This window comes from Ambystoma mexicanum, chromosome 9, assembly GCF_040938575.1.
Source record: "Ambystoma mexicanum isolate Mex_15411 chromosome 9, UKY_AmexF1_1, whole genome shotgun sequence".
Lineage (NCBI taxonomy): Eukaryota > Metazoa > Chordata > Amphibia > Caudata > Ambystomatidae > Ambystoma > Ambystoma mexicanum.
In genome coordinates, this window is record NC_090931.1 from 1,318,131,263 (window position 1) to 1,318,159,226 (window position 27,964).

Consider the following 27,964-nt stretch of genomic DNA (forward strand, 5'->3'; position numbering starts at 1 on the left):
TTTGACACACATAATATTTTTCTTTTATACAGTCCTTCATGCTAGAATCCTCCAGCTTCTAATGGAATTAATGAATCCATAAGTAGCCGTCCCATGGGCTGGACTGGGTAGAAAGGGCCTGGGCCCCAAATGAATATGCCAGAGAGTAATGAGGGCCTTTAACGAGGGTCCCGGTGCTGTTACCACCGGTTTAGCCAGTGGAATGGATGCATATGGCTATTAGCAGCCCAGGTTTGAAATCTTGAAACCCTGGGGTGCTATAATCAATGTATTTTGTGTCAATGATTGGGAAGTTTTACGGCGTCCTGTTCATTGAAACAAAATACCTTCTTAAGATGGCCACTGTGGATCAGAAAGGTAGAGCTCCATACAGAGCCCCTCTTCCATTTCCATTGCGGCCAGGTGGGACATGGAGCTGCAGCAGCAGTAGTAAGATAAATGGGGCTGGGGTAGGAGGTACGGGAAATTGGAAATGAAGCCTGGAGGGAAGATGGTGGGTTTAGGGAAGCAACCATCAGGTTGCTTGGAATGCAGGCTTGCATCTGTAGATTCAGACCACGATCTACGCAACCTGATTGGTTGCCTCTCCCGCTTGAGTGCTAATAGCAAGTGCTATTATCACTCCATTGTTTTACATTGTACCTGATGTATCAACCTCAGAAGGAGGAAGGGCTAAGTCAGTTTGGCCGTGGATTCAAACTTTCAAAGTGTAGGGGGCCCTCATGTCAGAACCCAATCCTTTACTCATGTAGCTATCCACCCACACACAAAATCTTAGTATTGCAATTTATGAGACCGAAGGAGAATGAGTATTCAGACAATTGCCAGAGCTCAACACGAATGACCTGGCTCAGGGGGACGACTTAAAGAGTCTGACATAGTTATTTTTAAATTATATAAATGCTATGCTTCCAAGGGATGGTATGTTATACTATAGCTACCCAGAAAGCAGGATGCCTTCCATAAAATGGCCACTTGGTGCCTGCTGAAGCTGCCGTTCCATTAAGATGATTTACAGTTTTTGAGGTCAAGTACGTAAAAGCCTCCCAATTAATCTTGTTTCACTGGGGGAAATTACATTTATGAGCGTAGTGGTGTCTGGGCAACATACCCACCACCGACCTCAACTCACAGTTCTGCGCTAGTGTCAAAAGATGCCAGCCCACATGTTGGCAACCTACACGCTGTACAGCCCTCAACTGTTCTTGAACTAGGTCCGCGTTATAATGTAAGCAATAATATAAAATGAATAAGGGATAAGCAATGATTTACTATTGTTTGCATAAACAATTAACTTTTGCAGCACACGGCTTTAAGGACAAAGTGAAGGCCATAGGCTACACCCTTGGTAGAACAAGGTGACAATGAAGGGTTCTTAGACCCAGGGGGACTCGATCAGAGCTCCTTTGGCCTTATAAGCACACCATTCGCCAGTGCTGTACTAGCCCTCAGCGCTTCATCATTTATTTATTTATTTGCATGTGTAAAGTGCTCACACAGCCCGGGGGCATCGAGGCGCTGTTACAGAAATTTGTATTATTTTTTTTTTGGTGTCTTAGTTGCATATTTATAACGTGCTTAAATACCCAGAGGTTTCTAAGCACAGACCCGGGGACCGAACCTGTGTTGCTTCGTGTCGTCTTGCTTCCAAGGCGAGCACGTTGCCACTGAGCTATCCTCCCGGGACAATGGTGAGAACCTATCCAAGATCATAACTTTTATGATGCACAACAAGGAATACAATGTGCAGGGGGGAAAATCCCAGTGCACTTTGTGTGAATATTTGGCAGTAATTTGCAGGAAATTCACCCTGCACAAAATGCCCGCCTCCCATGCGAAACATTCTTCATTGCGTCATTTTACGTCATTTTTAGGGCAGAAACGTCTGCGAAATTGTCAAGCGAACCGCAAGGCAACATTTTCAAACATTTTGAAATGTCTCCTTGCTTACGGTCTTTTCGCCCTCCTCAAAACACGAGGGAGTTGATAAATATGCAGGGACATAATGTACTTGATCTGCATTTTGTCATTTTGGAACTAGCGTAGGTGTGAATGGGTTTTTAATTGTTTGGATAATTATGCATTCCAACAGCAGCACGGTACAGGCTTATTCATGGTTAGCGGGGATCCCAGTTTGCATGAGACAATTGGAATCACTAAATCGGTGCAGTCCACCCTGCTGTGTTCTCCAGCGGAACCGTAAATGACAGCTCTTGCCATCAAGGCTGATAGTAGAAAAGGGGGTAATACTAAGAAAATGAAGACTATCTAAAAGGACCACAATAAATGCTGCATGTCTGGCAACTCTATCCATTTTGCAAACTCAAAACAGTGTCCTGTGGTTAAATAAAGGCCTATCGACGGAGAGGAAGCCAGCCATGTTTCCAAAGTGTATAGGAAAGAGAAGGCGCTCAAGAGGAGCAAGCACAGCAAAGAATCAAGTCATTGCGGCTGCGGGAAGGAACAGAGATGCTGTTCAGTACATTGTGAAGGTGAAAGGAATAGATGACTTGGCAATTACCGTACAACATTTATGTTAAAAAGGCATATCTTGCAAACTCAATCCTATAATCATGTCCGGGTTTGAATGTTCTGGGTGCGTGTGGCATGTGGAATGCAGTGGGAGTGAATGTAAGAGAAGGTGTAATCTGATATCAAAGCTACAGTGGTGACCTCCATGTGCTAATTAAGTTTCATAGACCTGGTCTAATGGCAGTACCAGGCGGTATGGTCCCAGAAGCCAGAGTTAAAAGCTGGAGAGCAGCAAGGATGTTTAAGTATCTTGCAAGGATACTTTGTAATACATGGTTGAGCAGACTCATCAACTGGGGGTCTGAGGTGTCGGAAGCGGCTGCAACGCTCCACGTAGCAGGGCAGCTTGAAGTCTCCCAGACCCGTTAGTGGTTCCCTTTCTCTAACTCTCCAGGCTGTCTGGACCTGTAGCTGCCGGCTGGATTTCCAGCTCCCCGCGGCCACGGTAGCACTTTTCCCATTGGGCGAGCTGGCGAGCAGGCTCTCCAGGCTCCGGGCTGCCTTTCTCCTTATTACTGTGCCCAGAGGCGTTCAAGTGAGCTCACGGTCCCCCTACATCCTCTACAGCGGATGGCGGAGGGGTGGTAAGCCGATCAGGTTTCTTTCATGGCTGCACATATTTTATCAATACACGTGTTGTGTGTTTCTTTTATCAACGAGTGGCTTTTCCCTTCGTGTAGTGGATATTTACAATGTCACCGCTCTCCGCACACAAGCCCATGAACCTCGGGTCCCCAGCTTTACATGCCTTGATGTCGTCTAAATGGGGCACTGTGTCTTTAAAGGTTCCAGAAAGGTTGCAGAAAGGTTGCAGAAATGTCTGGTGCCTTGTAAAAACCGCATCTCTGAAGTCCTGGTATCTAGCCTGTGTAGGAGGCAGAGACTCCTCACTAAGCTCACTGATCCGCCCCTTGATGTCACTAATGGCCCTGAGCATGCCACAGCCTCGGCATTTGGGGCGGCTTCTGTTGATTCTCATCCGTTGTTGCCCTTTGACCTGGGTAGCACCCCAACAGTATCCCTGATAATGCCACTGTTTCCTTGGCTGGGGCTTTTTCCCCTGTTAAATACGTAGAAAGCTGCTGTGCTATGGGAACACACTCCATCTGCGGGCTCGCTTCCTGAGCAAACTCCTACATCCGAGACATGGAAACTCTTTCAGGCTAAAACCATTCTTGAACTTAACAAGTGTGCTAATCCTAGTGAATTTACGGTATGGTTGGAACATTTCCAGAAACTTGTGAAGAGTCAACATTTGTTTAAATCTGTGAAACTCTGCCTTTTTGGCTCCCATGCACTCTCGGGATGACATGAGGTTACCAACAAAGTGGATAGTTTTTGTCAAACTGATTTGCCGCTTTGGCATTCTGATATCAGGATCAAGCCACCTTCCCCTGTTTGCATGCCCACATTATATTGCAATGCCGGCAGCAAAGCCTGTCTCCATCGGGACAGCCACTACTAGATTCAAGTCCTTACAGTCTGTCAACATCGTACTTCCTGCGTCCATCAGAAAAGCAGAGCTGTGCCTAGCTGGCAGGACTGGGTCTGAGGATATGGCTCCTAAATCTGCTGCTTAAGAAAGTCCCATATGTCTATCCATAAGGATGACTATGGACTATAGGAATTTTATAATTACGAATGTCGATGAACCCGGTGAGAGAGACCCACGGGAAGCCTTACGAAATAAGGTACTGGCATGGCCTCGCCTTAGAACTGGTCCGTGCATAGTCAGAAGCTTTGATCTGAAGTTGTTAATAGAGTAAAAATTGACAGCTGGTGTACCTTGAAGAACAGGGATTGCATTGTGGTTGGGGGTGGAACCAGTAACGTCCCTGGGTTTTTAAGGTTGTGCAGATATTTGCCAATGGGATCCTCAAGTTTAAGACTTATAGTTTGAGACTTAATTTGTCTGCATATGTCTCTGTTTTCCAGTTTCTCCCTGTTGTATTTTGGGTGGTAGACATGTATTCTATCTATGTATTATGTTTATGTTGTCTGTACGTTTTCGGGTTTTTGTGTAGCGCTCTGAGGCCTCTGGGCATGCAGAGCTTTACAAGAATTTGAAATAAAAATAAATAACAAGGTTTACCGGCTCTTAGCACTCAGCATAGCCCAAGGGTGGGGTCTATAATTATAATTGTTCTTTTATAACATGCTTATACCAGAGATTGGTTTCTAAGCGCAGGATCGGGATTCAAACCTGTGTCGCGCTGCCTTGTCTTGCTTACAATACAAACCTGCGTTGCTATTGAAAGTATAAAGTATGCATGTTCTTAGTCTTGCAGTCAAGGCTTCACAGTTAGACCAACATGGTACATCTGCTAGGTGCTGCATTGGAACTTTTTTATATTTCGTTTAGTTATATTGTTTTATATTGTTTTAATTTTATTCTGTTCCTTTTAAGGAAATGGGTTCTTCCTTGCCTGGGTGGGTGACTGGACACCCCTTTTCTAATTTACAGGCACTTTTCTTTATGTTCACAATATTTTCTTGTTTTGGAATTTGATATTATTATGTTTGTATTATTCTCCTTGTATTCAGACTTTGTTGGTTGAAGGGTGCCTGGTCTCCTGCGAGCCTCAGGGTCTCGCTACCGGTGCACCACACTTGTGTTTTTTTATTTTCAAAGCTGCACGCAGCTCACTACATAGTCTTTCCTTGCTGTCTGTTGCAGGCTCGCACGGATTGGTGCGTGTCTGACTCTTAGTTAGACAGTTCCTCTACGCAATGTGCTGCATTGGTACTTTTTAAAATATTTCCTTTATTTTATTGTTTTAATTTGATTCTGTTCCTTTTAAGGCGATGGATTCTTCTGTGCCTGGGCCGGTGACTGGAAACCGTTTTTTTAACTTGCACGCAATTTTCTTTATTTTCATTATATTTTCTTTGGAATTTGATATTATTATTTTTGTATTGCCTCCTTGTATTCTGACTTTCTTGTTTGGAGGGTGCCTGGCCTCCTGCGAGTCTCGGGGGCTCGCTCCCGGGCACCACACTTATGTTTTTTTATTTTCAAAGCTCACTGCAGAGTGTTTCCTTGATGTCTGTCATAGGCATGCATGCATTGGCTCCCTGCGATAACATGTCTCTTTTTATGGCTGATTGTAGCCAGAAGTGCAGTGGACGTGAGCAGCGGGCACGCACCAAAGTCGTACCTATTTCAAGCCCGTCTGTGCTCGTCCGTGCTATGGCCGGGCTATCGTTTGAGGGTGCTTAAGCTGCCCCGCTGCCCGGGGCTCTCATTTAATTGTCCCGCTTGGAAATGCTCCGTTTGGCTCATGCTGATACTGTATTTCCACCTGGAGTTTACTTATCTGCTAAGGTAGGCATTGTTACATCTCCACCATCAGCTGGGTCTTTTCGCTGTCTTTTTATTAATGCTCGCTCTTTAGTGGCACATTCATCAGCATGTCATGATTTATTGGATGATCATCTACTTGACATAGCGTGTGTCACTAAACCCTGGTTACGAGATCATTCGAGTCCTTCGGTAGTCCAAGCTCTCCCACTAACTATAATATGATTCATTGTGATTGTCTTTCACATCCGGGTGGAGGCATCGCTATGATTTATAGATCTACGTTTGGGTCATGACTCCTCATCCTGCATTGTTTTAGATTTGACAGCTGAATCCCTAATCTATTGATCATTGGTGATTTCAATCTCATAGCTAATAATGTAAAAGGTCTACTTTTTAACCACTTTGTCAAACTTGGGTCTGCCCCACTCATCACATGGGGAATATACTCAATCTGATGTTCGCCTCAGATGTACTGTCACTTGGTCAGACCATTTCATTGTCCCTTTTTCCATTTAGCTTAAGACCCCTGTGGCTTGCCCCACCAAACTGAAAATGCTGTGGAGATGCTGAAGCGGGGATGGCGCTCAGTTTCGGCAGCCAATATTGCCTCCCAAATCAAATCATATTGTACGACAATGCAACTCTGTTTATTGTACACGTGGGCTCAAGCCTTTACCATACCAGCACGGCTGACCACGTGGCTCCATTGAAGCCATGCAGACAGCAGAGTTGCCTCTATGAGCCTGGTTTAATGGTGATCTGAAGTTACTCAGACTTAAACACATACAAGTCGAGTGAAAGTGAAGGGCATCTTACTGGCAATCTGATAAAGGTCTATTGCGTCAGACTACCGCCTCCTATAATATGGTGATTTTCGAAGCCAAACAGGATACAGTAGTATCAGCCCTTAATCAATCTAGGGAACTATTTAATGTGGTGCATTCCCTATCTTCTACATCTACCATTTGAAGTGGGACAATGGAATAAAAGGCTCCCACCAATCCCCTCACACCCCTGGCCTAGAGGATCGCGGCCCAGACACCCGCCACGAGAGGAGTTTGCCCATCTACCAGATGACGAAATACCCTGGTACAGGAACATACGGATGTGCCCACCAGCCTGCCCTGCCCATGCCGACACCTGCGGCATGGATGAACTCGACTGAACCATTCAACAGTAAACAAACTCATCGTTAGAGATGCCATGACGACTTAGCCAATGGTCAAGCACACCCGTGCAAACACGCACACTGGACACACTCACACCAATCCACACGAAGAACATATTCAGTGCTATGACGTAGGTGACGGACCCACCCACTGATGCGCATCTTTATTATTTTTCACATAGGTTTTTCAAAATGCAGAAACGCAAGACGCACAACGAACTCATCTAAAATGCTTGCTGACGCTTCTCCTAACCCATGCATTACAATGAGAAATATAACGAAGACATGATACCGGGGATAAAGCAATATGATACCATAACCTAAAGCGCCGTGCATCAAACATCCCCACCTATGCACCAGGCCCAAGTAGGCCGCAAGCAAGAGCCTCCAGGAACATTGAACGAGCAAGCGTACAATTGCTGACCCTGCAGAATGAGCCCGGCGAGAACAGACAGTCAAGGGCACAATGTTGCAAACTCGCATGCCACAAGCCAAAGCCAAGGTCACACCTGCAAACTAAGCCAGACACACAGTGGAAAATGCAATATTAAATGTGCAGAATTCTGCCTCAACCACGGTCTCTCCTCACGTGACCAAGCCGAACCTGGCAGGGTGCCAGGCCCAGGAGGAAGGAGGCGCCTGGATCCCACGTCTTGAGACGCAGGCAGCAACAATTAAGCGACTCAATGGACATCTGCGGCAGTGGGAGTAGTCTGCCCTCCAGCATATGAAGAAATCCTCGCATTGTCTGCACATACCCATAGTTATACATTTTTGCAAATGACAGGTGCACCGAGAGCTGGGAACAGCGATGGTCCCAGACTGGGGGGCTCGCGAGTGGACCAATCAGAACATGGGGCTCTTATCACTGACGCCATTAACATTAGCCAATCCTCAGGGGTCTTCATGTAACAATTTTCATGTATCTAATTGAAGGGACAACCCAAGTATACCACCTGACTGACCCTCAACCACTAACAGCTTTCTCTATACGTATGCTATACTAACCCTAACACTCGAGGAACCAATCCAGAGTGGCGATAGGTTTTTTGCTAACTTTCCCAGGTGACGCAAGTAGCGTGTCATACTAAGGTAAAAAGGGCCTGCGAGCCCCACGACTTGAGAGAGAGTGTCAGGACGGACGCGTACGATCCTTGACCCATCCCTGCCGTTTTGTTTAATAAACAGCAGAATCACCTTGCTTCTTGCCTGTGCCTCATACTCATTTTTGGGATACACAGGAGGAGTTGGGGCCTCCCTGCCCGGAGGTCTGCGGACGGCCCAGCCGACCCCAGGAGAATTTCCCCCCGACAAGTTGGAGGCACTGCTGAGATCTGTTTAAGATCTGCTTTTATTTTATTTTTCCGAGTGCTCCCGTTGCGAGGAGGCCTGGCGGCCCCCTCTGCTGCTGCCCCCTTTTGAGGACTACAGGACCATCGCGGAACTGCGAGACGACCGGACAGCGCAATCCGGATATTGGCCTTCGGGAGCCGGTTGAGAAGTATCCCGCCCGCGGTAGGCGAGTGTCCAGATGTGGTCCAGACGAGGGGAGGTGGCGAGCCGCTTGGAGGGGTGCACGCAGTCGAGCGGCCCCGCATCAAGAGAACTTGGTGAGTATGCCACGCCCAACAAGCAATGTGAAATTGTGAGGGAGGGGGGAGGAATAGAATATGGGAGGCGGGAGGTGTTACACAGGTGCGCGGCGAAAGTTTGATAAATTAGTGTTGACGGTGAAGTGAATGGTAGCTGGACAAGTGCGAGAGCAGTCCGCTACGATACGGAAGAGGAGGGGGCGGAGCACGAAAACATCACGTGCGGCCGCTCGTAGACACTGATTGGCCTAGGTCGCGACCACGTGTAAGGGTGTGTGTGTGTGCGGTTTCCAACGATTTGGTGATTATTGATCAATGAGTAGATGAGGATCCCTATTGATCGAGCAGGAAACTCGATAGATAGATGACATTTCCCTGTAGGTGGTAGCTAGCTGGTTGCCTAATACGGAAGATAATTGGCTGGTTAAGCCCTCCTGTCGAGGGGCGTATCACACGCGAGGCGACACAGCGTGTGCAGTCCGATTATATTGTTGATTACCTTGTTCAAGGCGTGACAGGAAGACAGCTGTGGGGTTAACGGGGGTAGATTACAAGCGTATTTTGAACTTTTTAAAACATGTGAAGAACTTACCAGTAGTTTTGGAGGAGATCGGTGACGTCACCAGTAGGGCTTTTCATAGGATATCTCGAACACAAGGCATTTTTTCGGAGAGTGGTGGGGAAGAGAATAATGGTAAGGGAGCGGAGACGGAGATAAACGGTAACGAGTAGATCGGGGCAAGGTGAAAAGGGGGACGTGGCTGCGCACGGAGAACGCCGGCCACGGCAAGTGAAGAAAGAGGAGGAGGGGTAAAAGGAAGTGGGACGGCTGTATAAGAACGTCACACGGGGCACGCAGCCGCAAGGGGCTACGTGCGCCTCGGCCGCAGGGGGCCGTAAAGGTGTTCGGTAAAGGAAGAAAAGAAAGAAAAGAGTATACAAATGCAAATGCTATATTTTACTATTTTTCCTTAGCGGACAATCGCAAGTCCCCAAAATTACGGGGCCAGGTAAAGATCTAAGATTGTATAGCGTACACTGTTAGCAAGATAACCGCTACCAGATAGGGGTAGGATAACAAGTGAAGTGCTACTATGTCATACGGGACAGGATCGGGAGGGTGGGGGAACACCCTCACTACCCCGCTACAGCACATATGTAAAACACGGTCACCCCATAGGGAGAAACTGATCAAATATAGCATAGAATGGACACAGGGGACGGACAACAAAATGACGACACCATGGCCGCCAAATGGCAGTTTCGATCCATATACCCAACATTCACTATTAACCCATCTGCATAACACATACATTGGGAAGAAGTTGACACACCACGTGGAGGTGTTTAATTTATGGAGGATGTTCCAAGGGTCCCGACCAGGACCAAACGGAATGTTCATTATGGGGGAAACAACGGAAGAGAAGAAGATTAAGGAGGAAGGAGAGAATGGGGAAAAAGAGAGTGAAGGCACACAGAACACGGGGAACGGACAAGAGGGAGGAGAAAAGAGTAACAACCTAAACGAAAAGGAAATAAAAAAGGAACAGAGCAACGATATGCCCCTAGCGAAGGTAGTGAAAAAGGAGGAAGGGGGTTATATCCTTTAACAGAACTACGAGAAATAGTACAGTTAAGGGCGGCTGAGGGGTACTCGAACCCGGCATACAGCCCGCCACCATATACAGCTACAGGTGGCAACACGGGAGGGGAGCAGACTAGTACGACGGGATCAGCTCGTACGAAGATGCGCGCAGGGGAGGGGAGGACTGGCGAAGAGCAGGTCGCGGAGATAGGACACGATGAGTGGGAAGCTGCGCAGGTACTATTAAAATTACGAGGTTCATTAACAGGAGAAGAGAAGGAGGCAGTAAGGAAAATGGACGAGGATAATACCAGGAAGAGTGAAATGAAAGGGGAAGAGGGGAAAAGAAAGGGGGAAGAGCTGTTACGACAAAAGGAAGAGATTTTGGAGGAACGATTAGCTGAATTAAGGGATGAGCAGAATGCACTGATCAAGCAGCTCGAGAGAGAGGAAAGAGAGAGAGCACGGGAAAGGAAAGAAAGCAAGAATGAGTTGGAAAAAATGAGGGAATGAACTGAGGAGCAAAAGAGAGAAGCCGAAAGGGTGAAGGCAGTAGCAGAAAGGGTATCCAGAGCAGCACTGCGTGACAAGAAAAGAGAGGACGAGGAGAAAGAAAAAGAAATGGAAATATGGAAAAGGAGATTACTATCAGAAACGACAAGGAAATACGAAGAAGGGAGGATGATAGAGGGTATATTAGAGCGGGAAAGAGCGAGATGGGAAAGGAAGAGAGAAGAAGAAAGGATAAAGGAAAAGATGAGTAGTGAAGTAATGGATGAATTGAACAAGAAAAGAGAGGAACTTGGTAGAGAAATAGCAGAGAAAAATGAAGGGGAAAGAGAAGATAGGAGAGGGGAGAGTGAAGTAAGGAGGTATGTACACAGAGACACAGAAGTAGCAACAACATCAGCACAAAGGGGAGCAATTAGTAAAGAAGAAAAGGGAGGAACGGATCTAATAGACTTAAAAACAGTAACGATTAGGGGGAAAAACACACATTGGGGGTTGCCATTCGTGGATGAGTTTTGCAGTGAGGAAGGAGAAGGAATGGAGAAGGAAGGAAGAAATAGTGAAAGGGAAAGCTTAGATAAATTATACATCAACCAGAAAAATAGAGAGTCACCATGGATCTGCAGGAGAAAGGAAGAACTGGAGGGAAGTGAGGGGGAAGAGCAAGGAATGGCGGAAAGGCAGACACGTGCAGCTACACCCTCACCATCCCGCACTACATGCTCCACCACCCCACGCTCATTACGTGCAATATGCCCACCTAAACTCGCACCCTTCCCCCACGAACTGACACCCTATACAGGCAGGCTTAGAGACCTCCCTGGACGCAGGCAGGGAGAACGAATACACACGCCCACATTAAATAAAGGAAATGATAAAAGAAGGGGAAGAGATGGAGGAGAAACAGTTACGAGCAGGGGAAATATGGACCCAATCGACGATGTAGAAGACACGGAAGAAGAGGAGGGGTGCACGGACTCGATTTTGTGGAACCCAGGGGGTCAAACAGGACACAACTTAATGCCACTTCTGGAGAGGGGAGGGGTTAGACCACAATACGTCCCTTGGAAGCATGCAGACAAGGAAAATATAAAGTGCAGGCTCCCATCATTAAGTGGAGGTGCGGGAAAATGGATATATGAAATGGAAAAACACAACGCAGGACAGAAACTGGCAGTGGGGGATGTAAAGGGCCTTCTAATATCAATATTGGGGGATGCAGCAGATGACATCTGGAAGAGAGCAGGCTTCCCCGGGGTCACAATAACAAACACATCACACGATGGGGCACCATTCGCAAACTGCAGACATGCATTATGGCAAGTGCTGGAGGTACAGTACCCAGACACATCAGACATAGGAGCAATTACCTCACGCAAGATGCGTGACAACGAAGATCCTGTTGATTATATCCAGGAAATTCAAGAGAAGTGGCGTATGGAAACTAGAGAACAATGGGACAAAACACCAGCAATATTCTATCATATACTAATACAAGGGCTCCCAGAAGCAGTTCAGAAACAACTGAAGAAGGAAGTGGGGATGGAAGCAAAAGCATGGCCAGAAATACAACTGACGATAGTACATCATTGTAGGACATGGCAAGAAAAGATGAAACAGAAGGAAGAAGATAGAAAAGCGGAAGAGGCTAAATTGGTACAGAAAAAACTTACTAAATACACGATGGAAGGTGCACTAATAACTACACCTGCAACAATGACTCAAAACCCCACACAAGTAGTGGCTGCACAAGATCCCTCCCAAATACAATCATCACAGATTGTAGCACAACAGCTGCCACCACCCCAACCATACACGACTAACATGGGAGGAGGATACTCAACGCCAGGAGCTGGATATTATAATTACAACAGGGGAAGGGGAGGAATGATGAGGGGGAGGGGATACGACTATAACACACAACAGCAAGGGGGAGGATTCAGAAATTTCTACCCCACCGGGCAACCAGTATACCAGGACAATTCAGGGAGCTTTCCATGGCAGAACAGGGAACCACCGGTATGTTGGATTTGTGGATTACTAGGGCACATGTCACGCACATGTAGAATGAGACCAGGCACACCATCATGGGGAGAACAGGGACAACAAGGGCCTACGCAGGAACAGCACGGCATCCAGCAACAGCAGGCATTGCAACCGGGAAATGGGCAGCAACAACTAGTAACACAACAACAGCCACAGACATATTCACTGCCACAACAACAGGTAGCGATAACACAACAACCCCAAGTGCAGGCAGTACAGCAACCTGCCCAAATTCAAGACCATAACATAACCTCTACCAATACACAACTACAGCAAACAACTGGGAAGGGTGACGGTCCTGGGACACAACCCTTACCCAGGAAGTGGTCAATCATTATACCCACAATAGGACAGCCCACAGACGGCCTTGGTGTGTCCCATCCTGTCAGTAACACCTAATAGTGCGGAGGAACCATGCATAGAGGTAACGATAGGTGACAAAAAATTATCATTCCTTGATGACACCGGGGCGACCCGGTCTTGCATAAGGGAAGGTAAATTTAAGATGTCAGGCGAAGCCATGAACACCCAAGGATTCTCTGGGGCTACGGGGTTGGTTCCCTTTACTGATAACATTCCCTTATCAATAGGGGATTATGACATGTCCGTCCCGCTTTTATATTCTAGGGCCTCACCAGTAAACATACTGGGGAGAGACATAATGAGCAGGTTGAATATGACGATCTCCTTTACGGAGGACGGCATAATTTGCTCCACTCCAGGAATAAACATGTTCACTGCACGACAAATTATGCAAGCATACTGTGGACAGACAGTGATTAGGGCTGAGCCAGTAGATGGTGAACTGTTCCAGTACGGAACAGACATGGCATTTGCATGGATGCCAGGAATAGAAAGAAAGATCTGGAGGAGGCCGACAGCCTACTTGTTTAGACCAGAAACACCAGCCAATGAACCAGAAGGAAAGGTGATTTCAGTGAGCATGGAGAGCATTATAGCAACTGCTGACTATATCGCAGTACATGCCCAAGACAGAGAAGGAAGAGCATGGAGGGCAGTGATAGCACTAGCAGAGGGATTCAGGCTCACCCAGGTGTCAGACGAGGAGCTCTTTTCAGAAGAAAAGGAAGAAGGTGAAATGGTATTTATGATGAGTGTAGACATATGGCTAAGAGTGACATACAAACAAGTGGCACAGAAAATTGCAATGGCACTTGAAGCACCCACATCCACCCCAGTTCCCTTCTTTGAGGAGGATATGGCAAAATTACCAACATCATTATGGACTACTAGTCCCTATGACGTGGGGTGCATAAAGAGCATAGGGGGAGTAAGAATAAAATTGAAAAAAGGTGCAATACTGCCTAGATTGAAGCAATACCCACTATCAAAAGAGGCAGATGAGGGCATATATGAAACAATAACGGCCCTTATAAACAATGGCATATAGGTACCATCAGAATCACCATGTAACACAGCTGTATATCCAGTGTGCAAAGCTAAAGGAGGGTCTTGGCGTTTCATCCAGGACCTCAGGCCCTTGAAAAACATAGTGGAAGCAGAATACCCCATAGCAGCAAACCCGGCCACAATATTGTGTGGCATACCAGCAGAGGCATGACGATTTACAGTGATTGACCTCGAAAATGGCTTTTTCTCAATACCCCTGCATCCAGACTGACAAGATCTAACAAGCTTCACGTACAGAAACACAAAATGGAAACACACCAGATTGCCACAAGGGTACTACGAGTCACCCTCAATTTTCAACAGAGTAATACAGATGGACTTGGGAAACATTGAAGTGGAAAGCACAGTATTGCAGTATGTTGACGATATAATAGTTTGCAGCACAAGCGAAAAACAATGCAGAGAGGACTCATTGAAGATGCTGACAATATTGGCTGAAAAGGGTTACAAGGTAGACAAAGAGAAGTTACAGTACTGTCAGGAACAGGTACTATACATTGGCCAGCTCATATCTCAATACGGAAGAAAGATTGCACCACAAAGAGCACAGGCAATATCAAAAACACCATTGCCACAAACAGTGAGGGAACTGCAGCAGTTCCTGGGACTGTGCAACTACTGCGGAGCATGGGTATTTGATTACAGCTCATACATTGGACCCCTACTTGAGGCATTAAGAGAAGCTAACAAAGGGGAAAAAAAATTGGGATGGACAATGGAAATGAAAGAGGCCTTTGATGAACTGAAAGATGCTATATCAACTGCTACGGTACTGGCCACCCCAGATTATGAACGACAATTCTTTATATTTTCACATTGCGACTCAGCAGTAATGAAAGCAGTGTTGGCTCAAAAAACAAGCATGAGCTACAAACCAGTAGCATTTTACAGTGGTCACTTGGATCCTGTGATGTTAGGACATTTCCCTTGCGAACAAGGTCTCGCCGCAGCTGCCTTTGCGGTAGAGAAAGCATCATCAATCACAATGGGGTGCCCAACCACACTATTTGTGGAACATGCACTATTTGAAATATTGAACAAGCCTAAGTCCACACTAACCACGCAGAGGGCGTCAGGTTATGAGATCATCTTATCTAGACCAGAATTATCAATTGTTAGATGCAGCACAGTTAATCCTGCAAGGTTTATAGCGGAAGTAATTGAGGAAGGAGACTATGCACATGATTGTACACAGACTACCGAAATGTACTCATGTACTAGAAAAGTTGAAGAGGACGCACTAGATGGAGGAGAACTCTTGTTCATTGATGGGTCATCAACAATAGACCAAAGTGATGGGATAAGGAGAACTGGGGCAGCAGTGGTGAAAATGACAGAGGAACCGGTGTGTGTGGCGGTGAAATGCGTACAATTACCACAACATTACTCTGCTCAAGCAGCAGAATTGGTTGCACTGATCTTGGCGTTGAAGGAAAGCTTTAACAAAAGAGTGACTATATATTCTGACAGCGCATATGTCACGTCTACTGTCCACTCAGGATTGTCCAAATGGAGGAGAAGAGGGTTTAGGAGAGCTGACGGCACCCCAGTGCAACATGCTCTCTTATTAGCTGAATTAATTGAAGTGATAAATGACCCCCAAGAATTAGCTTTGGTCAAATGTACCGCACACACTAATGGAGAAGATCATATCTCAAAAGGAAATGCAGCAGCAGACGCACATGCGAAGTATGCTGCATATTTTGGTGAGATATGGAACCCCCCAGAGTCAGAGAGAGGGAGAGGGTGGGGGATAGCTAAAGAAATGTTGATAAGAGAAGGGTACACCCATCTCCCAGCCACACAGATAATGGAGTTAAAAGCGGCTGCCCCAATGGCAGAAAAAGAAATATGGGTAAAAAGAGGATGTACAATGTCACCAACTGACGCACTATGGCGCCAGGGTAACACTGGAAAGATGGTAATGCCATTGGCACTATTGAACACCGCACTGAGCCAACTCCACCACCCAGCCCACACAGGCAAGGAAGTTATTGCAGCACGAATTAGGGAAGATTGGTTCTGTCCCGAGTTAAATTCCCATGTGACAAATTTTATCAGCAATTTTCTCACATGTCAACAGTTTACGGCCGGTCACACACTGAAAGTGATAAAAGGTACTATACCCCGGCCAGAGGGACCCTTCCTGCACATCCATATTGACTACGTTGATATGATCAACGTATGTCAAGGAAATAGGTATATGATTGTAGTAGTATGCCCATTCTCCAGGTGGATTGAGGCAGGACCCTGCTCACATCCAGATGCATTTAGAGCAGCTAAATTTCTAGTAAGGGAGGTTTTCCCCAGGTGGGGAGTGTGCGAGATACTGCGGTCGGATAACGGCCCGCATTTCGCTAATGAAATGTTCCAACACATCACATCCTTACTGAACATCAAGCATAAATTTGCATGTGCATATCACCCGCAGGCCAACGGTATATGCGAACGCCTGAATGGCCTACTGAAGGAGGCAATTGCAAAGATACAGCAAACAACAAAGAAGAGTTGGTTGTATTGCCTTCGCTAGCTCTATTTGAGCTAAGGAATAGAGCAGGCTCCGACCACCACCTCACTCCTCATGAGGTGGTGACCGGACGTCAAATGCGCCTTCCTCTAACGCCAACGTCAAGGGCATTCACAGACTATGAAAACACTGCAACTGTTCTTGGTGATGAAATGTACCAATATGTGTCTTCTTTGATTACAAGTGTAGTGTTTGTGTCTCAACAGCTCGAGCGCACGCGGGGCGGGTCTTAGAGTGATCAACAAGAAGACGCGGATAAAGAATTGGAAAAGGAAAAACTGTGCAAAATTGCTAAAGGTGACCACGTGCTACTCCGCAATTTCAATAGAAAGTGGAACAGCCCACGCTTCACTGGCCCCCACCTGGTAGAGGAGGTATCTACGAGAGCAGTAAAGTTGCAGGACAAACGTGCTTGGAATCACCTACACGACGTAAAGATCTGCAAACTCCAGACCCGCCCTAGCGTCACCGACAGGGCCATTGGAAGAACAGCGATAGCGTCACCCACGGAGGAAGAGACTTCTACCACAGCTGACGACCTAAGTGTCTCCATACCCCGCCACCTCCCAAATTCCCCAGAGACAACTACTGAAATAAAAACTGGTAATTCCCATACCGCCCACCCCATGGTCACACGATCAAAGAGTAAAGAGACTTCCGCCAGTTGAGCCTCAAACCCTCTGCCCATCGACCCCCTATCCACTACAGTAATCACCAAACTGAAGGACATTGTCTTGCACATATACACATGTAAACACTTGAATGTTCTCCTTTTTTCTTTCTCGCACATGCAGGTACCGCGTATTATTGTATTGCTAAGAAAACAGATAACTAACAAAGTTCATTGCCCAGGAGTAGATGCTACCCTCAGACGATAACTACCCTGAAGCTCTGTCACACCAATTTGTCTATCACATAAAAAGGCCAAAGTACCTGAAAAGAAGGAGAGTACGTGTCTACTACACAGCATTTATCTTGGCCATAGAACAATCAATGCCCCATCTTCACCAACACTTGCCTGTCCTAAGAGACAGATCGCTTAGATTGGCGTGGGAACAGCTCTTCGCCTGGGCACTGAACGACTACTTGATAGGGAGAGCTTGAAAACAACAACTAACACTAATAACAAGCCTATTGAGAATTTTCAGGTGGGCAACTTTAACGTCGCAAGAATAAGCTGCCGGACTGCAGCAAGGTAAGAGCAAAATGCCGGTGAGACTAGCCTCTGTAATAAAGATGATAGGGATTTTGATGATCACCGGGTTTTTGGCTGCCTCTGTATGGCAGAAAAGTTATGCTATCAATATTTTGGCTATACCCAAACCTAATATACCCCCACCCACGGCTGCAACAGGTGTTACGTCAGGTGGTACTAGCAAGATTCCACATAAGGGAAATAGAGTTAAACGCAGCACATACTCAGATAATAAAGGTATTGACAACTACATAACAGATTCAGCACACGTCTCGAACAACATGTGGTACCAACACATGACCCAAATAGGTAAGCAGACAACAGAAGACAGCTGCTACGTCTGCTCATTGATCCCATACGCCATGAGCGCTTCTCGAACTTTCGTTGCCACGGAAATAGATGAAAAGACAGCACGATGTATAGTATACTTGGCACTGTTCCAAACGAAAGGGAGATTTCAAGGGACGGTGGTGAACCTGGTGTGGAAAACGCGAGACACATATCCATACGAAAACAACTTCCTCAAGACTTATTTGAGTTACCACAAGAGCAGTTTGCATGCTGAAGCATTCATATACATAACAAGTGGCCCTGAAAAGGGAGAAACAAATAAAGTAACACTACTATACCTACCATGTGACTGGTACGCCACTGAAGTTCCTGGTAAACAAGGATGTTGGGAAAGACCACTGGTAACAATAACAGGGAAGGTGTACATGTACAACAAATGGGACACAGGAGTGGTTGGCAGCAACATGGTAACAAGAGAAAATATTACAACTATTGCTGAACACAATAACAGATGTTGGACGATTTGGGTCAAGTACGTACCCATGCTAACGTGGATAGAGAAGGATGAAGACCCAATAAGCATACTGCCGCTGTCTGCACCTAAGAAATGCTACCAACATAGAGGAGAATTGGACGTGGGATACAACACCAACTGTGCAAGCGTGATGGAGTTACCTGAGGGGGGAGCAGGAACAGCAGTATTAATGGACCATTACTGGGCCTACGGAGACAAGGCATACCACACACTGCCCCCTCTGTGGAATGGTATATGCACAATGGTACACGTTAATGTACCATCACTAGTGGTGCCCCAGAAACATGTGAACGTGGCGAACTTCCCTAAAATGGATGAAGGAAACAAGAGGAAGAAGAGATCTGTAAAACCTCAGAAGGGGTCAGAGAACGAAAACAACAGCAACAACAATGTCCTGAATAGAAAGAAAAGACAAGGAGAACCTCTGACAGGAAATTACCTATGGGGAAGTTCGGAAACAGCACTCACTTCAATCCCACCAGAACACAGACTATTCAGCAGAGCAGCAATGTTCTTCTCCTCAATAATACATCTGGGACTACAATCTTACGCAAACGCAAAATGGCTCCAGATAACTCGATGGGAACTAATGATGACAATTAATTCTACAGTAAATGGATTCAACGCAATAAAAGAGGAACTCCGAGCAGTGAGGATGGTAGCACTACAGAACAGATATGTACTGGACCTCCTTACAGCAATGGAAGGAGGAGTTTGCGCAAAGATAGGACAATCATGCTGCACATTCATTCCTGCTAACGATGCTGACAATGATACACTGACAGAAGCAGTATCACAACTGGCCCAGATGCACTCCAAAATGATGGATGAAAGTAAAGGAGTGAAGAAGGATGGCAGCTGGTTTTCAATGTTATGGTCAATGATGCCATCTTGGCTGTCGGACGGACTGAAGATTATAGTTAGATGCATAATACTGGCTGGAGCTGCACTGATCATAATAAGATTTTGGAAGGCCCGGAAGGCACGCACCACAGATGAAATGATCGCAATGGTTGGTATGCACCCCTTGATGCTGGCAGATGATGGCCAGCACACAGGCACAATAATAAAAGAGAGAGAAAAACTGCGCAAACAGATCATCACCAACCACCTGGACCCACCATCTGTGAAGCTCGAAAACCCAAGAAATCCAAGGAGCTACATACGGAAATGGGTATACTGCACACCTGGAGGAACCTGTGTATATATGTATTGGTCATTTGAAGACCATGTCAACCACTATGGACATTTGGGAGGAGTAACTAAAATATGGAGAGTAAGAGGAGATAAGGAAAAAGATATGTTTGTGGTCGACAAGTCGACCAGAGGGGGGCTGAAGTGGGAGAATGGAACAAAAGGCTCCCACCAATCCCCTCACGCACCTGGCCTAGAGGATCGCGGCCCAGACACCCGCCACGAGAGGAGTTTGCCCATCTACCAGACGACCAAATACCCTGGTACAGGAACATACGGATGTGCCCACCAGCCTGCCCTGCCCATGCCGACACCTGCGGCATGGATGAACTCGACTGAACCATTCAACAGTAAACTAACCCATTGTTAGAGATGCCATGACGACCTAGCCAACGGTCAAGCACACCAGTGCAAACACGCACACTGGACACTCCCACACCAGTCCACACGAAGAACATATTCAGTGCTATGACGTAGGTGACGGACCCACCCACTGACACGCATCTTTATTATTTTTCACATAGGTTTTTCAAAATGCAGAAACGCAAGACGCACAACAAACTCATCTAAAATGCTTGCTGACGCTTCTCCTAACCCATGCATTACAATGAGAAATATAACGAAGACATGATACCTGGGATAAAGCAATATGATACCATAACCTAAAGCGCCGTGCATCAAACATCCCCACCTATGCACCAGGCCCAAGTAGGCCGCAAGCAAGAGCCTCCATGAACATTGAACGAGCAAGAGTACAATTGCTGACCCTGCAGAATGAGCCCGGCGAGAACAGATAGTCAAGGGCACAATGTTACAAACTCGCATGCCACAAGCCAAAGCCAAGGTCACACCTGCAAACTAAGCCAGACACACAGTGGAAAATGCAATATTAAATGTGCAGAATTCTGCCTCAACCACAGTCTCTCCTCACGTGACCAAGCCGAACCTGACAGGGTGCCAGGCCCAGGAGGAAGGAGGCGCCTGGATCCCACGTCTTGAGACGCAGGCAGCAACAATTAAGCGACTCAATGGACATCTGCGGCAGTGGGAGTAGTCTGCCCTCCAGCATATGAACAAATCCTTGCATTGTCTGCACATACCCATAGTTATACATTGTTGCAAATGACATGTGCAACACGAGCTGGGAACAGCGATGGTCCCAGACTGGGGGGCTCGCGAGTGGACCAATCAGAACATGGGGCTCTTATCACTGACGCCATTAACATTAGCCAATCCTCAGGGTTCTTCATGTAACAATTTTCATGTATCTAATTGAAGGGACAACCCAAGTATACCACCTGACTGACCCTCAACCAATAACAGCATTCTCTATACGTATGCTATACTAACCCTACCACTCGAGGAACCAATCCAGAGTGGGGATAGGTTTTTTGCTAACTTTCCCAGGTGACCCAAGTAGCACGTCATACTAAGGTAAAAAGGGCCTGCGAGCCCCACGACTTGAGAGAGAGTGTCAGGACGGACGCGTACGATCCTTGACCCATCCCTGCCGTTTTGTTTAATAAACGGCAGAATCACCTTGCTTCTTGCGTGTGCCTCATACTCATTTTTGGGATACACGGGAGGAGTTGGGGCCTCCCTGCCCGGAGGTCCGCGGGCGGCCCAGCCGACCCCAGGAGAATTTCCCCCCGACACATTCAAGCAGGGATCACCCACTCACAGAGTGTATGTGATTCCTTGTCTGAGTTTTTCACACAGAAAATTGTGGATATTCGAGATAACATTGTGCGGTCAGATCTGAAGACTAGTAGACATGTTCTAATTCCTTTGCTTGATCTCCCATGTGGCTCATGGTCTATCTTTCCCTCTTTATCTGTAGAGGATATACTTGCTGCCACTAATAAATTGAATTCAGCATCCAATCTGGATTCTATTCCTTTGGCTGTTCTTAAAGATGTGATACCTGCCTTTGCCCCATGGGTCGTACAGGCAGTCAATCATTCCAGTTCTACAGAATCTATTCCTAAGGAGCTAAAGCATGCTCTATTAATCCCTCTCCTGAAAAAGCCCTCCCTGGAGTCCCCTTTTCTCTCTAATTTCCACCTTATTTCACTCCTGCCTTTTCATATGAAGATGTTAAGAGTCCTTATTTCGCCTCTGCTCAGCTCTTTTCTTGAATTTACTAACTTTCTTGATCCTTCCCAGTCAGGTGTCCGCCCCGGTCGGGGCATGGAGAGTGTGCTAGTCTCTATGGTTGATTACTTGACTCGTGTCACGGATCAGGGTGAAGTGGGGGCATAGACACCGTTAGACCTTTCTGCCACCTTCGGCATGGTTGATTACTCCACCTTGCTTGACTAGCGCTGGTTTATCTGGACATGTGCTGCCGTGGTTCACATCTTTTCTATCCAATAGTGCCCAATCTCTCTCTCTTCCCCCTTTTTGCTCCGAACCAGTGCCTCTATCTTGTGGTATCCCTCAAGGCTCCACTTATCTCCCATTTTATTTAATATCTATATTCAGCCTCTGGTTGATCTCATCCACTCCTACAGCCTCCGTTGCTAATCCTACACCGATGACACGCAAATCATTGTGCGGCTGGATCTGTCTCAGCCGGACACTGCTTCTCAGCTACATAGCTGCTTGGAGGCTGTGGGATGTTGGATGAGCGACAACTGGATCAAGCTAAAAAGGGACCAAGCAGAGGTACTAGTAACAGGCCCTGCTTCTGTCCCCAATCTATGGAGATTGGATTGTTGACATCTGTTCTTGGTACCCTTCCTACTCCAGTGGGATCTATGTGATTATTGCGACGGCCAAAAATGCTGATTTATTTTTAACCCTTTACACCACATATATATATGCGGAGGGAGACCCCCACAACCCCCCCATATTAATATTATATTCTATACCCCCCCACATATATATGTGGTGTAAGGGGGGGGTAAAAAAAAAGTCTGCATTTCGGCCGTCGCAATTGTCAGGTCGACATTTTGGTACGATTCCCTCCAGTGTCTGTGATGAAGAACCTAGGTGTGAAACTGTCAGCATCACTGTCATTGGTAGCTTCCATCTGTCATGGATATTTTAAACTTAAGACGCTATGTAAAGTTTTGCCCTTTATCCCCCTACAATTCCATGCTCCTGTGGTCACTTCTCTTGTTTTGAGCAGGGTTGGTTACTGAAATTCACATTTCTTAGCTCGGACAGCCTATTCAGCTCTTACAGAACACTGCAGCGAGAGCGGTGGCTCATACCCCTTGTGCTGCTCATATTTTACCTATTCTCCATCAGCTGCACTGGCTTCCGGTAGACAAATGGGTTCAATTCAAATCCATGTGTATTGTGCAGCGTGACTTCTCTGGGACTGGTGCTGAATACCTCTAACTTAAGTTCCATCCATACGCACCTAATCACCCACTACGCTCCTAGGAAGCGTATACTATTCAGTTGCCTTGTTAACGACTTTCCCATGTTGGCGGTCAGCCTTTTTCAGTTACTGCCACGAAACTATGGAATTCTCTCCTTGTGATACTTTGAGCTACCGATAATCATCTCTCATTCCGCCGTTCCTTGAAGACTTTCCTTTTCTAATCTCTGCTCTCCAGCTCCCTGCCTGTGGTCTTAGCGCAAAAATGTCTCTGGGCAGACATAGCGCTTAAGCAGTACTTTTAACGTAACATAGCATAACATAACATGGAGTGTGGTGTCAAGTAATGTATGGTAAACCAGAGAAATGCTTTGTGTGGCGAGAGCTTGCCCAACTAAATTAAGGTAAATTAAGATACAATAGCAATCCACTGGCATCTCTTAAGGAAGCCATGTAATAGATAATGATCACACCAACTACTACATCCATGTACACGAGACAAATTGCATTTAATAGCAGACAAATTGGAAAGTGCTTTGGGTTCCCATTTCCAATAGAACTTTTCTATGTCCAAGTTGGTCCAAGTGTTTTATATTTGGCAGCGGAGAAAAACACACAAGCCAGAAATGAGTTGCACTACAGCTTTAAAGACTCCCATCATTCGCCCTTGTGGGGTGAAATATAGCCTCTAATGCTAGAAATCAAGAGGCCAGAGTGATTTGCAAATGCCCATTGTATCTAAGGCCAGCACATGAATGGTAATGTCAGACATAAGGCCTATTGAAGCAAACAAAGGCTAAAGGAAAGAAAGTGGGCCTAAATCAAAAGTGCAAAGACATGTGCAATGCATTTCAGCAAGGAAAAGAAAGAAGACATGTGGCTGATAATGCTATGTTATTCAATCCATGGAGAGCTGCACTTATACATAAAGAAAGGGCAGTGCATCCATTATCTTCAACGGAATACCAGATTGTGCTCCAAACAGCTGAAGTGAAACCGAGCTCCTTGCATGTACAAGAAATAAAAGATGTGCCTGTTTGTTTTTCCCTCATCCAAATGATAGTATGCAGAGAAAATGCTCACTAGACGTTTAAATTTGAACATGGTTTTCTCCTATAACTGCATTATACATATGGACAATCCAGATGTGATACTCATGTATTTGGAAACCTTGAAAGCCTTATAAGATGTCATGGAAAATGCATTAGGTGTGAGTTTAAAGATGCTATTTGCTGGCAGAGTACATGAGCCTTTCATTTCTCCAGAGATGAAACTTAACTCCCAAGACCTTCCTCTGCTGCGCTGAAGAGAGGGGCCTCGGTGCCATCAGCAATCAGGGCCAATCAGGGCAAATATTGCATGACAATGGTCTGAAAATTCTAAAAAATGTATGGGTATCTATTGGAAACTTATATGATCCTCCAGGAACGGTGGGCTGGAAAGAATAGAAAAGGCCATTGCCAAGTACATTCATCTAGCATTGGAAACCACCTTAGAATTGACAGAAATGCTTAGGGATGTGTTATGGAGCACGAGACCAATAAAAACACATTGAACAGTTTTAGGATTGTCTGCACTTTCCCTTGATGAGAGGCTATCTATGCAATACCAAATTAAATGCCACCTGGGCATACAGCTGAAAATGAGTGGATGTGGACAAAGATCTGATTGGATGAATAGTATCACAAATGGTGTCACTACCGCGGGACGATGCTCAGTGACAAGGTTGCATTTGCTGCAGGTGGTTGTGTTATGAAGAAACTGGGAAGATTGCTTAGTGAAAGATACAGCCACCTTCTCAAAGGCATTGAGGAATACTGTGAGGTTGGAAGATGGCAGGGTGTGGGCTTCAAGGCTTCTTTCTAAATGGCGTCAGAGGGGAGGAAGACAGCTTAGCTCCTACAGTGCTTGGGCATTGGGTACCTGATCTGGGCTCAGATGTTCATGCATGTGGACAGGAATGCCCCATTGGAGTATCAGACATTCAGGATTCCCCCATCCCCGCAGGTTGGAGTGGTGGGTTTGAAATTCCTTATGCCCCACACGAGGCTGAGGAGTGCATTGGTGTTAGTGTCCTGGAGAAAAGCTTTGAAGACATTGGAGTCGATGCTGGAGAAGTAGCAGGGGAAAGGAAGAGCATGCAGTGATGCCGTGCACCTATTGTTTTTGATGACACAAGTGAACGTAGGCAGGACGTCTCATGCGTAAACCGGGCCCCTGCAGCCGCTGCAGTGCAGAGGGTCCTGCCACCCCAGGACGTTGGAAGGGTAGGTGTGTGTGTGTGTGTGTGTGTGTGTGTGTGCTGGTAGGTCAATGGTTATCAATGTCCGTGTTTGAAAGTTCTGGGTGGGTGCAGCATGCTGAATGCAGTGTGAGTGAATGTAAGAGAAGGTGTATGGGTAACTGAGTGGTGGGTGAATGGCTATGAATGTGATTCTGTGTGAATGTTCTGGATGAGGCCTGTTTGGAAAATACAGTGTGAATGTTGTGGATGCACGTGTGAGGCAATGTGAGAGAAAGTGCATGGGTGAGTGACTGGTGGGTGAATGGATATGAATGTGATTATGTGTGCGTGCGAGTCACTGGGGGGACGTCGAGCACTGGAACATTGGTGACATTTCCTTAAGTGACATGGTATGTTTTACTGGCATTTTTTTTAGACAAAGCCAACTCTATGTGTGTTATTACGTCTCTAAACTGGCATTTTGGTGCAGCCAGGCTAGCTATTGTTTATTGTGTCATAACATTTTTTCTGGGCATCTATGATACAGCAAGCATGATAAGTGTTATTGTGTGGCTAGACTGACATTTAGGTGCATCCAGTCTAGCTATTTCTTACTGTGGCATATGATTTTTACTGCGCATCTGTGATAAAGGATCTGTGATAAAGAGGTCTGTGTTGCGGTAACGGAGTTTGGGGACACTCTCGAGGGCTGATCATCCAAAATGTTAATTGGACGCTCTTCTGCGATAGGCGTGTCAGTTAGAGATGGGCCGGATGGGATGAGGCAGTTGCTTAACCTCACTTCTGAGGCCATGCAACACAGACATTAGCGATGCAAAATAACAAGACATCGAAAACGCACTTACCCCGACGCATTTGCAAACGTCGATTAAAATATTTCCTTGTGGTGGATTTTTTTTGTATATTACACTTCCACCGATGAACACAACTAAAGGAGAGAGAAACACAGATAGTTATTTAAATCATACTAGCTTCTGTACAGAGATAGGTTTTCATTTTTGTAGTAATTTAAAAATGAATGATGTGCAATGCACCCTCATTTTGCTGTAATTTACTGTTTGAACTTGTTTATTTTAACTCAAGTTATTTAATGCACAGTCAAATATCGCTTGCACCTTTATGGCCTTTGAAAACAAAGCTAATGGCCTCTAGGCTAATCCGTAGACTAGCCAGTGAAATAAAGACATGTTGTGCATAGGCCCTCTTCTCACTGCTCCCTAAGCTCTGCTACTGAAAGCTAGCGGCAGAGGCGCAGAGTTTAGACATCTAAGGAGGCCCGTGTTCGTTTTATGACTCGAAGTTCCTTAGGGATCTTGATTGGTTTAGCTACATTTTTTAAAAAGCCACTGGGACAAAATGGCTGCCAAACACCTTACACATGCTGCTCACGTCTCTCTGGGAAACGGTCCACCAGGTAAAGAATTAATGTGGTCTAGTTGCAAGGAGTGGTGCTTGTGGTGGGCGAGAGCTTCAATCTATCTTCATCCTCTGCACTCGCTGCCTTTCCCACTACAAGCCACGTTTAGATACAATTCAGTTCATAGTCTTCGACTAACACTTGATACCCTCATTCCTATCCTTTTCCCATCTGCCTTCTTTCCTATCCTGTTCCTCACTTCCCTGCACTGTTCTCTACTTGAAACCTCTGTTCCCCCTTCCTCACCTGTTCCCTCATTCATTCTTTACGGTTTACTGTTCCCCTTACCTGTCCTGGGCATGAAACTTCTGTTCCCTCCTCCCCATACCATTTCCACATACTCTTTCACCTCTTTCAGTCCTGTTCTCTACCTGAATCTTTTGTTCACTCCTCCCTCTCCTGTCTCTACCTTCACTATCACCTCCTCCAAGAGTCCTTGTCCTGTTCTCTTCTGTTCTCCCCTTCCTCGCCTGCTCCCCATCCCTTCTTTACTATTTCTTGTTTCCCTGTCCTGTTCGCTACTTGAATCTTCTTTTTTACCCTGTTTCCACCTTTTCTATCACCTCTTGCATGTGTCCATGCCCTGTTTTCAATTGAAATGTTCTGTTCTTTTCGTCACCTATTCGCTCATTCCTTCTCTACTATTTCTTGTATCCCTATCCTGTTTTCTACTTGTGTTCTTTCCTCCCGCAACTTTTTCCACCTTCACTATGGCAATCACCCCCATGTCATAGGGGTTGGGGGGTTGGGTGGACATGGTCGGTAACACCAGCCAGCCTGAACCTAGGCAGGCCAAAGCAAAGCAAAGTCCTTGGCAAGGGCTGTGGGCTGTTGCCAGCCATGTCGGCCCCTGACAAGTGCGTGATAGCCATTCGCACCCTGGGGTTCATCTGGGGTGCAAATGTTTCCATTTCCTTTTCTGGGAGATGGGCTCTGTGCGCATTGCGCAAGCCCATTCTTCTGGGGGAAAAAGATGGCATCACCATAGGAAAAGGGATTCCGTTTCTATGTTGGCCGCAGGTGGGAGGAGTGGTCGGATCGGAGCACAAACTCTGGTCTAG

At 46.2% G+C, this 27,964-nt stretch overlaps 1 protein-coding gene across 1 annotated transcript in view; it reads right to left on the reverse strand.

The window, feature by feature from the left end:
* The window catches only part of SLC15A2 (solute carrier family 15 member 2), a 384,163-nt gene that overhangs the window by 170,052 nt on the left and 186,147 nt on the right, over positions 1-27,964 (reverse strand). The window contains exon 9 of the mRNA XM_069616692.1: positions 26,332-26,414. Coding sequence (XP_069472793.1) covers positions 26,332-26,414 — 83 coding nt within the window. The remainder of the gene's footprint in view (positions 1-26,331; positions 26,415-27,964) is intronic.